Source organism: Aquarana catesbeiana, linkage group LG04, assembly GCF_042186555.1.
Source record: "Aquarana catesbeiana isolate 2022-GZ linkage group LG04, ASM4218655v1, whole genome shotgun sequence".
In the NCBI taxonomy this organism is placed as follows: Eukaryota; Metazoa; Chordata; class Amphibia; order Anura; family Ranidae; genus Aquarana; species Aquarana catesbeiana.
Genome location: NC_133327.1, coordinates 350071865 through 350085695, shown reverse-complemented (window position 1 = coordinate 350085695; position 13831 = coordinate 350071865). Strand labels below are relative to the sequence as shown.

At 40.6% G+C, this 13831-nt stretch overlaps 1 protein-coding gene across 1 annotated transcript in view; it reads left to right on the top strand.

Annotated features, from left to right (window-relative positions):
- Window positions 1-3404, top strand: part of COQ3 (coenzyme Q3, methyltransferase) — a 28585-nt gene extending 25181 nt beyond the window's left edge. The window contains exons 5-7 of the mRNA XM_073626984.1: window positions 100-342; window positions 881-1040; window positions 1213-3404. Of these exons, the coding sequence (XP_073483085.1) occupies window positions 100-342; window positions 881-1040; window positions 1213-1400 (591 nt within the window). The 3' untranslated portion in view covers window positions 1401-3404. The remainder of the gene's footprint in view (window positions 1-99; window positions 343-880; window positions 1041-1212) is intronic.
- The last annotated feature ends 10427 nt before the right edge of the window (window positions 3405-13831 follow it).

Sequence of the window (13831 nt, the reverse complement as noted above, 5' to 3'; positions counted from 1 at the left end):
TGTATCATTACAAAAGAAAGCAAATGTTGCTGAATACAGCTAATTTTTTGGGGGGGTTAATTAGTATTCTGCTTCTCCCACATATTCTTTATATTGTAGCCACTTGGAAGACTAGGTGCTGCAGTCACAGGAATTGACCCTTTGGAAGATAATATTAGAACAGCAATACTTCATAAGTTAGCTGATCCTGCCTTGGATAAGCTTATCCAATACAAGCCTTGCACACTGGAAGAGGTTGCAGAGCAGGATTTTGGACCTTTTGATGCGGTTGTGGCTTCAGAAGTTGTGGAACATGTGAATAATATTGAGGCCTTCATCCAAAGCTGTTTTCATGTACTTAAGGTAGGACATAAATAACGTATATTTGTATTATGCATTTTTATATTACAATCTTTTCAAGTTTTCACAAGGAGAGTTACCTTTAAGGGGGGTCAAATGACAGTTTGTTTCACTGTATCATAACAAGGACATGATTTTGTAGTTCATTATTATAGAAAAGAATTATAGCTAAACTGTCAATACATTATTGAAATATAGACATTTGCCTACCATTCTTCTTCTATTGTGCATTTTTAATGACTACCTTCTATTCTGCTATGGTTCAAGTAAGAATGGGTCCTCAAGACTCCTAGTTGGAATTTTAACCTCACTTTTGAATTTTACATACATTACCTTATTGTCTATTATAATTTTGACACAATTGGTGTGGTCTATGTATTTTTGGAGAGAGAGGGGAGGGTTTGAGTACCAGAACAAACACTTTTTCGTCCAAATGTATGTTAAAGATTTTGTTACTTATTAATAATAAATATTAAGGCCAATAATCATTTACAAATGTGTATATCTGATAATTATATAATTTTTTTTTTTTTTTTGGAAGCCAGGTGGGTCACTGTTTATCACAACCATAAATAAAACCAAGATGTCCTATCTCCTTGGCATAGTCCTAGCAGAAAAGGTCATGTCCCTTGTTCCCGAAGGTACTCATGATTGGGACAAGTTCATCCCACCTGAAGAGCTTGAAAGACTGCTTGAATCAAGTGAGTATTATGAATGTAACTTTCTTTGATCTGGATTTGTGTAAATGACATTTGCTTAAATGTGGTCTGAACGTAATGACTGAGAGTTGATCTCAAAAGAATTCATATGCTGTAAATATGTTCTTACCCGCAGTTTCCTCAATAAAAAGTCTTTTTACTTCCTAATTTACAGATGGTTTTGTGGTAGATACACTGAGGGGAATGCTGTACAACCCCTTCATGGGATCCTGGAGGTGGTTTGATGACACAAGCATTAACTATGCAGTTCATGCATTGAAGACTGTGCGCCAAGAACAGACCTCAGATATAGACTTTGAAAAAGAACAGGACGTGCCTAAGGCTGCAGAGGCATCTATATAATGGATATTTCATTTGCTTACAGTGTGAACCAAGCATTTTTTTCTAAACCATTATGTTCTGTATATAGTGTTCTGCTTTTGCCAAGACTGGATCAAGTGGATGCTGCTGCAGAGCCATCTTCTGTCCCAGGAAGACACAGATTCTATTTTTTTTTTTTTTTTTTTCTGCTAAAGGTGCAATATTGTTTTAACTGTGGCTTAGGTACATTTGATTTTCCAAATAATGGACAGTGCTGCTTTTCGAACTATATCTAGTGTTCTTTTATAAAACATGTTTGTTTTATATAACAAAGTGAGTGTTATATGCATTTACAGAGTTAGGCTTCATGTACACGGGGCGTTTCTTAACCTCTCCTGAACGCTGGAACATCAGAGCTAATAATACACATTTAAAAAACGTGTGTTTTAGCAGCATTTGCAAGCCTCATTTAGCTGCGTTTGCATTCAGGAGCATTTACTAAAGATAACCTCAGGAGCCTTTCTGTGAGAGAACAGTGTGAGTAGCAGCTGAGAAAGCAGTGTGCTTGTAGCTAGTTGTTATTTTTTGGTTGTTTGTTAATATGGATCCCATGATGAGCATGTGTGAGGATATGCTCCTGATGTTGCTTTTGCTGAGGCTCCAAAGACGTAGAAAATTGTGTGCGAGGACCAGAGTTCGTTGCAACTGGACACCTCCATTGATGGCTTAGCGCATGTCCACAGGATACTTTTCTAATATGTATGTTCAGCTGCATAATGACCCAGAGAAATTTTTTAATTTTACCCGCATTTCAATTGCTACCTTTTGACGTTCTCTTGGAAGAGGTTAGACCCCGTCTAGTTTGCAAATTCTCAATGGTTGACGGGTGAGTGAAATTCCTATTCAACTTCAGCGTCAAGTAATGCAAGTTGTGTATTGTACAGCATAATTGGCTGATGAGGGGTATATCTAGCTTGCATACAGTGATAATTGAGTTTTTGGTGTGTTTTTAGGATTTTTCCAGGCTCAAAAGTAATGAATAAAATGTTTCCCTTTTGTAAACGCGGGTAGCCGTGTTTTGAAATGCCTCTAAACACATTTTTTTGTGTTCCAAAAAAAGCCTCTAAACGCAACTGCCTAGAAACGACCCTGTGTACATGTACTGATAAGATAACATGAAGGAGAGTTCAGGAGCAAAAAATGCCCAACTGCTCCTAAACGTCCGTTTACCAGCAGCAGTGTACATGAGGCCTAAGTTCACCTTTTCAAAAAAAATGGAATGATGAACCAACTCTGTACTGCCTCCCCCTGGTCAGATTTAGAGCAATTCTGATTGGTCAGTACTGGCAAAGAGCATCGCATAATCCTACCTGGAAGCACTGATGAAAGTGTAGGGAGAGGAGTGGGGATTTGAAATCCCCAGACTGCTGTACTAGTGCGTGGCCACTGACCTCTCATCGCCCATGGAGGTAAGTACAGCAGAGACTGGAGTGGTGGGGAAAGTGTACTCTTCCTTTTTTTTTTTTTCCCTGAAAAGGTAAGCTAACCCATTACATGATTTGTGAATGGTAAGACCGCCAATCCATTGTAAAGCATAGCTGAAGAAAAATTCCATCAGTAAGTTTCCTGGCCATCTGCAGTTTTTCAAACTCTGGGTTAAACCGGAAGAGCTTTAATTTGTCATGATGCTAGTATTTCTCTAACTGCTTCCCACCCAGCCACTAAACATATACGGGTGGACAGGACAAGCATTGTTCTGGGAGGACGTATCCATACATCCCCCACAGAACTTGTGCGCACCCTGATCTGTGACCGCTGTGTCTAGTGGACACAGTGGATCACCAATCTGTGTACCGTGCCACGTTACCATGCATTGGTTTTAATACAAGTGGTTGATTAGTGTGATATACAATATCTGGTATATTATCAGTACAAATACTGGAAAAAATCCCACATGTGTGGTATCCCCATACATGGGAGGAGTAAAATGTGTTTTGGGGTGTAATTCTAAGTATGCCCATCCTATTAAATTGACAACTTTGTGTTTATGCTTTTTTTTTTTTTTTTTTTATTTTTTAATCCCTGCCCATAGAACACCTGAAGATTCTGCTTGGAATTTTTCCTTGTGTTTTGAGTATGCCGAGTATGTTGTGTGTTAGAAATATCTTATTACCGTATGTATCGCCGTATACCACACACTTTTTTTTCCCCTTGAAAATAGGGGGAAAATTGCAGGTGCGTGTTATACGCCGACATCGTACTTCGGAGGGGGACGAGCGCTGCTGGAAATTGCCGAGCCGTCATCTCCTCTCCCCTCGGCTCTCTGACACACAGTCCCGCCTCCGCCACCAGCATTGGACCAGTGTTCTGTCTATCACAGGAGCTGGTCCAATGCCGATAGCGGAGGCGGGACTGTGTATGTGACTGCTGACTGAGAGCGAGGAAACCGATAACGGCTCAGTGATTTCATCCGAGATATGATGAGCTGCATTGAGGGGGCAGATGGACGCAGAACAAGCTGGTAATTCACAACTAACAATTGACAAATATACCTTTTCATTTTCTTTCCTGCATTTTCCAAAAAGTTGTGGAAAGATTTTTTTCAAAAGACTCACTTTTCCTTTTAGAAAATAGCTTGCTGTGTTTGCTTTTCAAAATGGGGATAATTTTTGTGTGTGTATTCTACTGTCCTGGTGCTCCAGGGCCTCCAAAAATGTGATAGGTAGCCGGGAAATTAGATGCTTAATTTATGCTTCTTGAAAGCCTAAATGTGCTCCTTGGATTTTGGGCCTCCCTATGCATCTAGACTGTAAAAAAAAAGTCACACACGTGTGGTATCCCCATACTTGGGAGTCAAAGCAGAATGTGTGTTGGGGTTTAATTATAAGTGTACCTCTGCTGTGTGTGACAAATAACTTGATAAAATCACAACTTTATGAAAAAGCAAACTTTTTTTTTTTTTTTTTTTTTAATTTTCCAAAAAAATTACAAAATTTACAACTTCAAAAAACTCAGTGGGGTTGATTTACTAAAACTGGAGAGTGCAAAATTTGGAGCAGTCTGGCATAGAAACCAATTGGTTTCCAAGTTTTTTGGTCAAAGCTAAATTGAACAAGCTGACGTTAGAAGATAATTAGCTACCATTCACAACTGCACCAGATTTTGCGCTCTTTGGTTTTGGTAAATCAACCCCAATGTATCTTACTAGATACCTTGGACTGCCTACCTTCCATAAAGGGGTAAGTTGGGGGGTGTTTGTACTGCCTTGATTTTTTTTTTTTTCCTTTTTTGGACCTCAAGAAGAAATAGGCAGTCATTACATCAGGATTGATCAATCAAACCATAGTTTGTAGACTTTATACCCTTCACACAGACTTATAATGCACTTATTTGGGTTATTGTTACCAAAGAAATGTAGCAGAATACACTTTGCCTAAAATTTTATGAAGAAAAATTACTTTTTTCTCAGTATTTCTTTATAATTTTTTTTTATTTTATTGTTTGCTATATCAACAAATGATTAACCACTTGCCGCCCGCCATATAGCAAAATGACGGCAGCAAAGTGGTTTCAACATCCTGACCGGACGTCATATGACGTGATCAGGATATTAAGCCGCTGCACATCCCCGGGGGCACACATCGCATCGATCGTTGTTGCGGTGTGTCAGTCTGACCACACCGCAACTCCGATCTAGATAAAGAGTCTCTGATGGAGACTCTTTACCACGTGATCAGCCATGTCCAGTCACGGCTGCTCACAATGTAAATAGGAAGAGTCGGTGATCGGCTTTTCCTCACTTGCATCTGACAGACGTGAGTAGAGGAGAGTTAATCGGCTGCTCTCCTGACGGGGGGGTCTGTGCTGATTGTTTATCAGCACAGTCCCCCTCAGATCCCACCCATGACCACCAGGATGGCCACGCACACTGGACCACCAGGTATGCCCCCCTAGACCCCCAGAGAAATACTAATCTGTGCCCAGGCAGCTGCCAGTCAGTCCCCACTCACAATGCCTATCAGTGCCACCCATAAGAACCCATCTTTGCAGCCTATCAATGCCCATCAGTGCTGAATATCAGTGGCGCCTACCAGTGCCTGCTCATTGCTACCACCTTATCGGTGCCGCCTTAGCAGTGCCTGTCAGTGCCGCATTATCAGTGAAAGAGAAAACTTACTTATTTACAAAATTTTTTTAACAGAAACAAAACTTTTATTTTTTTCAAAATTTTCGGTCTTTTTTTTTTATTTAGAAAAAATAAAAACCGTAGAGGTGATCAATACCACCAAAAGAAAGCTCTATTTGTGGGAACAAAATGATACAAATTTAGTTTGGGTACAGTGTAGCATGACTGTGCAGTTGTCATTAAAACTGCGACAGCGCTGAAAGCTGAAAATTGGTCTGGGCAGGAAGGTGTATAAGTGCCCTGTATTGAAGTGGTTAAATACAACAAAAAAAAAGCTCTATCGATCTAAAAAAAAAAATGCTAAAAATTGAATTTGTGTACAGTGTTGCATGACTGAGTAATTGTCACAGTGTGACAGAACTGAAAGCTGAAAAAATGGCTTGGACAGGAAGGGGGTGAAAGTGTCAAGCGTTGAGGTGTTTAAAGAGGAACTGGACTCTGAAAGCTGTGCCCAGAAAAAGGCAGGCTGAGTGCATCAGAATAGGCAGTAGTATTGCCTGAGGTCTCCTTGTAGCTGATCTTTCACAATTACTGACTTGCCATGCCTTGTTCTGCAGTGTCTGTCTCTATGCCCATCTTGGAAGATGCTGGGTTTGCCTTGTTCAATTAAGCTTTGACAAGAAAACCTAGAAGCTGATTGGTTACTATGCACAGCTGAATCTGTGTATACTAGGTTGTAGCAAATATCCCCCTCTATGTCCATTCATCAGTGCTCTTATGCTGTCAGTGCTACAGTGGATATAAAAAAAAAAAGTCTACACGCCCCTGTTAAAATGTCAGGTTTCTGTGATGTAAAAAAAAAAAATGAGACCAGATAAATCATTTCAGAACATTTTCCATCTTTTAGGCCTCATGTACACTGGATGTTTTTACAGCTGCTGTTTTTGGCTTCAGACGTTTTTTCTGCAGCCAATAAACTCTCCAGCATGTTATCCTTTGTGTCCATGCATACATGGGCTGTTATCAGAAGTTTTTGGCAGGGGCATTTTCTGGCTGGAAAAAAAACACCCCAGAACTAGTGGGGTTTGAGAGGAGTTTTTCAGTTCAGTTAAAAATGCTCTAACTCTGAAAAACGTGACTATTCTGTGTTTTATCAACCGTAAGCTTTTGTGGGAGTATCATTTTGTTTAAAAATGCTACAGCTAAAAAAAGGCTACTGTAAAAATGCTGATAAACTAATTTTATAGCTAACCCTACTGTCATTTTTATAATGTCCAGTGTGCATGAGCCCTTATTGTGACCTATAAACTGTACAACTCGATTGAAAAACAAACTGAAATCTTTTGGGGGGGGGGGGGGGGGGTAAAAATAAACTAAAATAATGTGGTTGCATAAGTGTGCACACCCTCTTATAACTGGGGATGTAGCTGTGTTCGGAATTAAGCAATCATATTCAAACTCATGTTAAATAGGAGTCAGTACACACCTGCCATCATTTGAACTCTGTTTAAACCCCAATTAATGTTCAGCTGTTCTAGTAAGTCTTTCCTGACATTTTCTTAGTCGCATCCTACAGCAAAAGTCATGGTCCACAGAGAGCTTCCAGAGCATCAGAGGGATCTCATTGTTAAAAGGTATCAGTCAGGAGAAGGGTAAAAAAGAATTTCCAAGGCATTAGATATACCATGGAACACAGTGAAGACAGTCGTCATCCAGTGGAGAAAATATGGCACAACAGTGACATTACCAAGAACTGGATGTCTCTCCAAAATTGATAAATAGACAAGAAGAAAACTGGTCAGAGAGGCCGTCAAGAGGAGTACAGCAACATTAAATGATCTGCATGAATATCTGGCTAGTACTGGCTGTGTGCTACATGTGACAACAATCTCCCGTATTCTTCATATTTCTGGGCTATGGGGTAGAGTGGCAAGATGGAAGCCTTTTTCTTACGAAGAAAAACATCCAAGACCAAGTCAATTTTGCAAAAACACATCTGAAGTCTCCCAAAAGCATGTGTTATGGTCTGAGGAAACCAAGGTTGAACTATTTGGCCATAATTCCAAAAGATATATGTTTGTTGCAAAAACAACACTGCACATCACCAAAAGAACACCATACCCACAGTGAAGCATGGTGGTGGCAGCATCATGCTTCGGGGCTGTTTTTTCTTCAGCTGGAACAGGGGCCTTAGTCAAGGTAGAGGGAATTATGAATAGTTCCAAATGCCAGTCAATATTGGCACAAAACCTTCAGGCTTCTGCTAGAAATCTGACCATGAAGAGGAACTTCATCTTTCAGCATGACAACGATCCAAAGCATACATCCAAATCAACAAAGGAATGGCTTCACCAGAAGATTAAAGTTTTGGAATGGCCCAGCCAGAGCCCAGACCTCAATCTGATTGAAAATCTGTGGGGTGATCTGAAGAGGGCTGTGCACAGGAGATGCCTTCGCAATCTGACAGATTTGGAGTGTTTTTGCAAAGAGTGGGCAAATATTGCCAAGTCAAGATGTGCCGTGCTGATAGACTCATACCCAAACATAAAATCAAAAGGTGCTTTAACAAAGTAATAGTTTAAGGGTGTGCACACTTATACAATCATATTTTAGTTTTTTATTTTTACTTCCCTTCACCTAAAAGATTTCAGTTTGTTGTTCAACTGAGTTGTACAGTTTAAAGGTGGAAAAAGTTCTGAAATGATTTATCTTTGTCTCATATTATATTATTTTATTTTATTTTTCTTTTACATCAGAAACTTGACATTTTAACAGGGGGTGTGTAGACTTTTTATAGCCACTGTATGTCTGGTATTTATAATTATCTATTGCAAGGGAGTATACTATAAATGAAAAGGAATTTACACATCCTACTTATCTGGCTCTTGTAGGTTACAATTCAACACGTGTCTGGGAAACTTTTTCTGGGACCTAGTTGAAAAGTTTACTTCTACAATGGCAACAATCCTATTCAAATAGAAGCAAAAAAAAAAACTCTTGAAATTTGGAAAATTTATTTTTCACTCGTGATTTCTTTTTTTTTTTTTCCTCAAAACTATAAATGCAGCATGAGTATGAGTCAGTCTATTCAAAAGTGATATTTCACTTAGATGTGCTCTGTTGCGATGATTTATTGAACGTGTCGAGAAGATGGCTGCAGTGTTGAATTTAGATGAAAATGTATACGGGAAGCCTCTCATCTCTTGTATGCGTCTCAGGTCAGTATACAGCGGGTAAAATAAGTATTGGACACGTCACCATTTTCTTAGGTAAATATATTTCTAAAGGTGCTGTTAACATGGAATTTTTAGCATACGCCAGTAACAACCCATGCATACAAAGCAACCAAAACAAAAGTTCAGAAATTAATTTATGTGTAATAAAATGGAAGGACACAGGGAAAAAGTACTGAACATATGAAGAAAGGGAGGTGCAAAAGTCATGGAAAGCCAAGACACCAGCTGATATCTATCAGTAATTAGCAATCATGCCCCTTGTCAGTGCAAATTAATATCAGCTGGTTCAGTCTCAACTGATAGCCTATAAAAAGGTGTCTCATTACCAAGGTGTCACACAAACATCTCATGATGGGCAAAAGCGAAGAGCTCTCTCAAGACCTTCACAACCTTATTGTTGCAAAACATACGGTGAGGGGGGAAAAAAGTATTTGATCCCCTGCTGATTTTCTACGTTTGCCCACTGACCAAGAAATGATCAGTCTATAATTTTTATGGTAGGTTTATTTTAATAGTGAGAAAAAGAATAACAACAAAAACAAATCAAGAAAAACGCATTTAAAAAAAGTTTTATAAATTGATTTGTATTTTAATGATTGAAATAAGTATTTGATACCCTATCAATCAGCAAGATTTCTGTCTCTGAGGTGTCTTCTATACAGGTAACAAGCTGAGATTAGGAGCACTCTTTTAAAGGGAATTCTCCTAATCTTAGCTTGTTACCTGTATAAAAGACACTTGTCCACAGAAGCAATCAGATTCCAATTCCTCCACCATGGCCAAGACCAAAGAGCTGTCCAAGGATGTAGGGGACAAGATTGTAGACATACGCAAGGCTGGAATGGGCTACAAGACCATTGCCAAGCAGCTTGGTGAGAGGATGACAACAGTTGGTGCGATTATTTGCAAATGCTAGAAACAAAGTAACTGTCAATCTCCCTCGGTCTGGGGCTCCATGCAGGATCTCACCTCGTGGAGTTTCGGTGATCATGAGAACGGTGAGGAATCAGCCCAGATCTACACAGGAGAATCTTCTCAATGATCTCAAGTCAACAGGAAAACAATTGGTAACGCGCTACGCTGTGAAGGACTGAAATCCTGCAGCACCCGCAAGGTCCCCCTGCTCAAGAAAGCAAATGTACAGACCTGTCTGAAGTTTGCTAATGAACATCTGAATGATTCAGAGGAGAACTGGGTGAAAGTGTTGTGGTAAGATGAGATCAAAATTGAGCCCTTTGGCATCAATGCACCGCGCAGTGTTTGGAGGAGGAGGAATGCTGCCTATGACCCCCAAAAACACCATCCCCACCGTCAAACATGGAGAGGGAAACATTATGCTTTGGGGGTGTTTTTCTGCTAGGGGGACAGGACAACTTCACCACATCAAAGAGACGATGGATGGGGTCATGTACCGTCAAATTGTGGGTGAGAACCTCCTTCCCTCAGCCAGCATTACGATGACCCAAAACACACGGCCAAGGCAACAAAGGAGTAGCTCAAGAAGAAGCACATTAAGGTCTGGAGGGGCATAGCCAGTCTTCAGACCTTGATCCTTTTAGAACAGTGGACATCAACCCTAGCCTCAGGGCCCACTAACAGGTCAGGTTTGCAAGATAACTGAAATACATCACAGGTGATATAATTTGCTGCTCAGTGATTGCAGTATTCTAGTTTGCATCTCCCCAGGGTAATACATAAAACCTGGCCTGTTAGTGGGCCCTGAGGACAGGGTTGATGACCACTGCTTTAGAAAATATGTGGAGGGAGCTGAAGGTTCGAGTTACCAAATGTCAGCCTAGAAACCTTAATGACTTCGGACATTGTTTCGTCGGATGGGCTGAGGACGTTTGACGACTTAAAGGGAGAGAGAGGACTACCCAATTACATGTTCTTCAGGTACATCCAGCTCCAACATGCTTATCAGACACAATTCCCCCAGCCTATCACACTGGAGGCTAATGGTGTTGAGCGCATGATGGCCCTGGCTGAAGACATAAAACCACTGTCGGCCCTCTATTCCAAATTTATTGGACTGGATACCTCTGTGGTTTCCCAGCTGTTCTCGAAATGGCAGGCGGACATACCCAAACTTGCGGATGATGACTGGGAGGAGGGTCCTCAGCAATACCTTCCTCTCATGATCTCTGTGAGGGATAGGTTCACTCAACTTAGATTCATCCACCATGCTTACTACTGGCCAGAGCGCCTGGCCAATATATACCCCGACAGGAGTCCCCTATGCCCTAAATGTACCTCAGAGAGGGGATCTTTTTTTCATATTACATGGTCCTGCCGACATCTTCAATCTTTTTGGAGGGGGGTAGTGGCCGAAATCAACTCTATAGGTAAACTTAGAGTTCCCTATGACCCGCTGCCACTACTACTAGGTATTGTAGACACACTAGAGGCATCACAGGCAAAAAAACTGTATTCTATATGGCCTTCTATGCGAGGAATGCGATCCTTCTCAAATGGAACGACTCTGCTCCCCCATCGTTACAACAATGGAAAGCCCTAGTAGACATGGCCCTGCCACTCTACAAATGAACATATCTAGGACGTAACTGCCCCAAGAAATTTAAAAAAATATGGGCGGCGTGGACTCGAGAAAGGCAACTCGCCTTGGAATAGGGTTAAGGACATTGAAGGAGTTCTTACATTAGGATAAGCCCAACCCCCCCCCCCCCCACAGGTCTGTATCACAATTGGAACATGGTAGCTATATAGGTCCCTACTTTGGGTCTACATCCCTGTGTACACTCGCTGTACTACATGTTACGATCGGTTCCAGAAGTTCAGATATACATACCCCCCACTCCACCCAATATCGTCAAGGTAACATGCTTCACTGATTATTTTCTCTGCTGTATTACTGCTAGTCACCGGAAATGTTGAGACTGTACTGCTGGTTTTTTACGTGTTTTGTTCAAAATAAATAAACTTTATGTTAAAAAAAACAAAACCTTAATGACTTGGAGAGGATATGCAAAGAGGAGTGGGACAAAATCCCTCCTGAGATGTGTGCAAATCTGGTGGCCAACTACAAGAAACGTCTGACCTCTGAGACTGCCAGCAAGGGTTTTGCCACTAAGTCATGTTTTGCGAAGGGGTCAAATACTTATTTCACTCATTAAAATCCAAATCAATTTATCAATTTTACATTTTTCTGGTACTCCTTGTGAAATTTCTGACAGTGGAGTAAAAGAATTATCAGAAGAATTGTCCACGAGACAATTAATAGGTACAACTGTTTCAAAGAAAACAATAAGTAATGCAGTCAACTGTCATGGCCTGTATGCACGCTCACCACGCAAGACTCCATTGCCGAAGAAAAAGCATGTTGAAGCTTGTTTAAAGTTTGCTGCACCACATTTAGGCAGGCCTAAAAATACTGGGAGAATATAGTTTGGTCAGATAGGACCAAAATTGAACTCTTCGGATGCCATAATACGCATCATGTTTAGGAGTCAAATGGCACTGCACATCACCTCAAAAACACCATACCAATAGTGAAGTTTGGAGGTGGTGTGGGGTTGTTTTTAAGCTTACGGTACTGGCAAACTTCATGTCATTGAAGGAAGAATGAATGGAAGAATATACCAAGACATTCTTGATAAAAAACTGCTGCCATTTACCAGAATGATGAAGAGGAAATGAGGGTGGACATTTTCAGCAAGACAATGATCCCAAACACAAAGCCAAGGAAACTCAATTGGTTTCAAAGAAAGAAAATAAAGCTGCTAGAATGGCCCAGTCAATCCAGTAGAAAATCTATGTACTAAACATCAGAGTTCATAGAAGAGGCCCACGGAATCTTGAATATTTAAAGACTGTTTGTGTAGAAGAATGGGCCAAAATCACACCTCAACAATGCATGCAACTAGTTTCTCTATACAGGAGGCATCTTGAAGCAGTCATTACCAACAAAGTATTTTCAACTAAGTAATAAATACATTTCGGTTAGCGTGTTCAAAGCTTTTTCCCTTTTTTATTCTATTTTATTACACATAACTTTAATATCTGAACGTGTTTGTTTTGGTGTCTTTGTATGTATGGATTGCATGGGTTGTTACTGACGTGGTTAAAATTCCATGTCAGTAGAACCTTTGGAAATATATTTACCTAGAAAAAATGTTTTCAATGCATTACAGTAAAACACGTGTTTTTTAGATACATTTTTTTTTTTATCCCTGACCCCGCACTCAAAAAAGGATTTTCAATGGGAGGTGCGTTTTTGGTGTGCTTTTGAAACGGCACACCAAAAATGCAGCATGCAGGCCTTGTAAAAATGCAGAGCACCTGCAATGTAGTGATGTCAACAGTTGCATGGGATTTAAAGGGGACCAGTTTTCATGGGCTTTTGTCATGATTTGAAAGGTGTGATTTTGTGTGGAAAAAGCAAACCAGTGTGAACAGGGCTTAAGAAACAGACTGCAAAGTTATTCTCCTCACTGACTATCATGGAATGTCTTTTTTTTTTTTTTTTCCCCCACTTTTTAAATATTACAGCAGTTTGGGTAGATCCTTAATCTTCCTGCAACAGACGCATTGTATTGAGTATCTAGGTCCGAGTGTTCTTCCCCCAAAAGAAGCTTCAGACTCTGGTCACAAGTTAGAACTTTTCAGTTCAGAAGCTGTTCACTTCTGCATTAGTCTTAAGGATGATGGTAGCTTACTTCAAGGCATTTCACTTCGCCATTTGCCCCAGACATCTGCAGTACTAGGTTCTGACATCGTGGAACAAATCAGTCTTATCCTGGACAGGCTATCTCTGCCTTGTTGGCTCAGGAATCTGGCTGTAAAGTTGGGAAAGTCCTATTTTCCTGTCTATCGAACCAGACACCAGCTTGTCAGGGAAACATTCTGGACACTTTGCTGGTGCACGAAACTCAGGTCGTCAAAGGAATCTTTTCTCCCATTTAACCACCCTGGAGCTTCAGGTAATTTGTCTGTCTCTTCAGCACTAGACCATCCTGATGGGGAGGGGGATCATCTATTCCAGAATTAATCGGACAACGCCACAGTGGTGGCTTACATCAACCATCGGTGAGGAACCAAAAGTCTTGCTTTGGCCAAAGAGAGAGCATGGATTCTGCCCTGGATAGAACCTC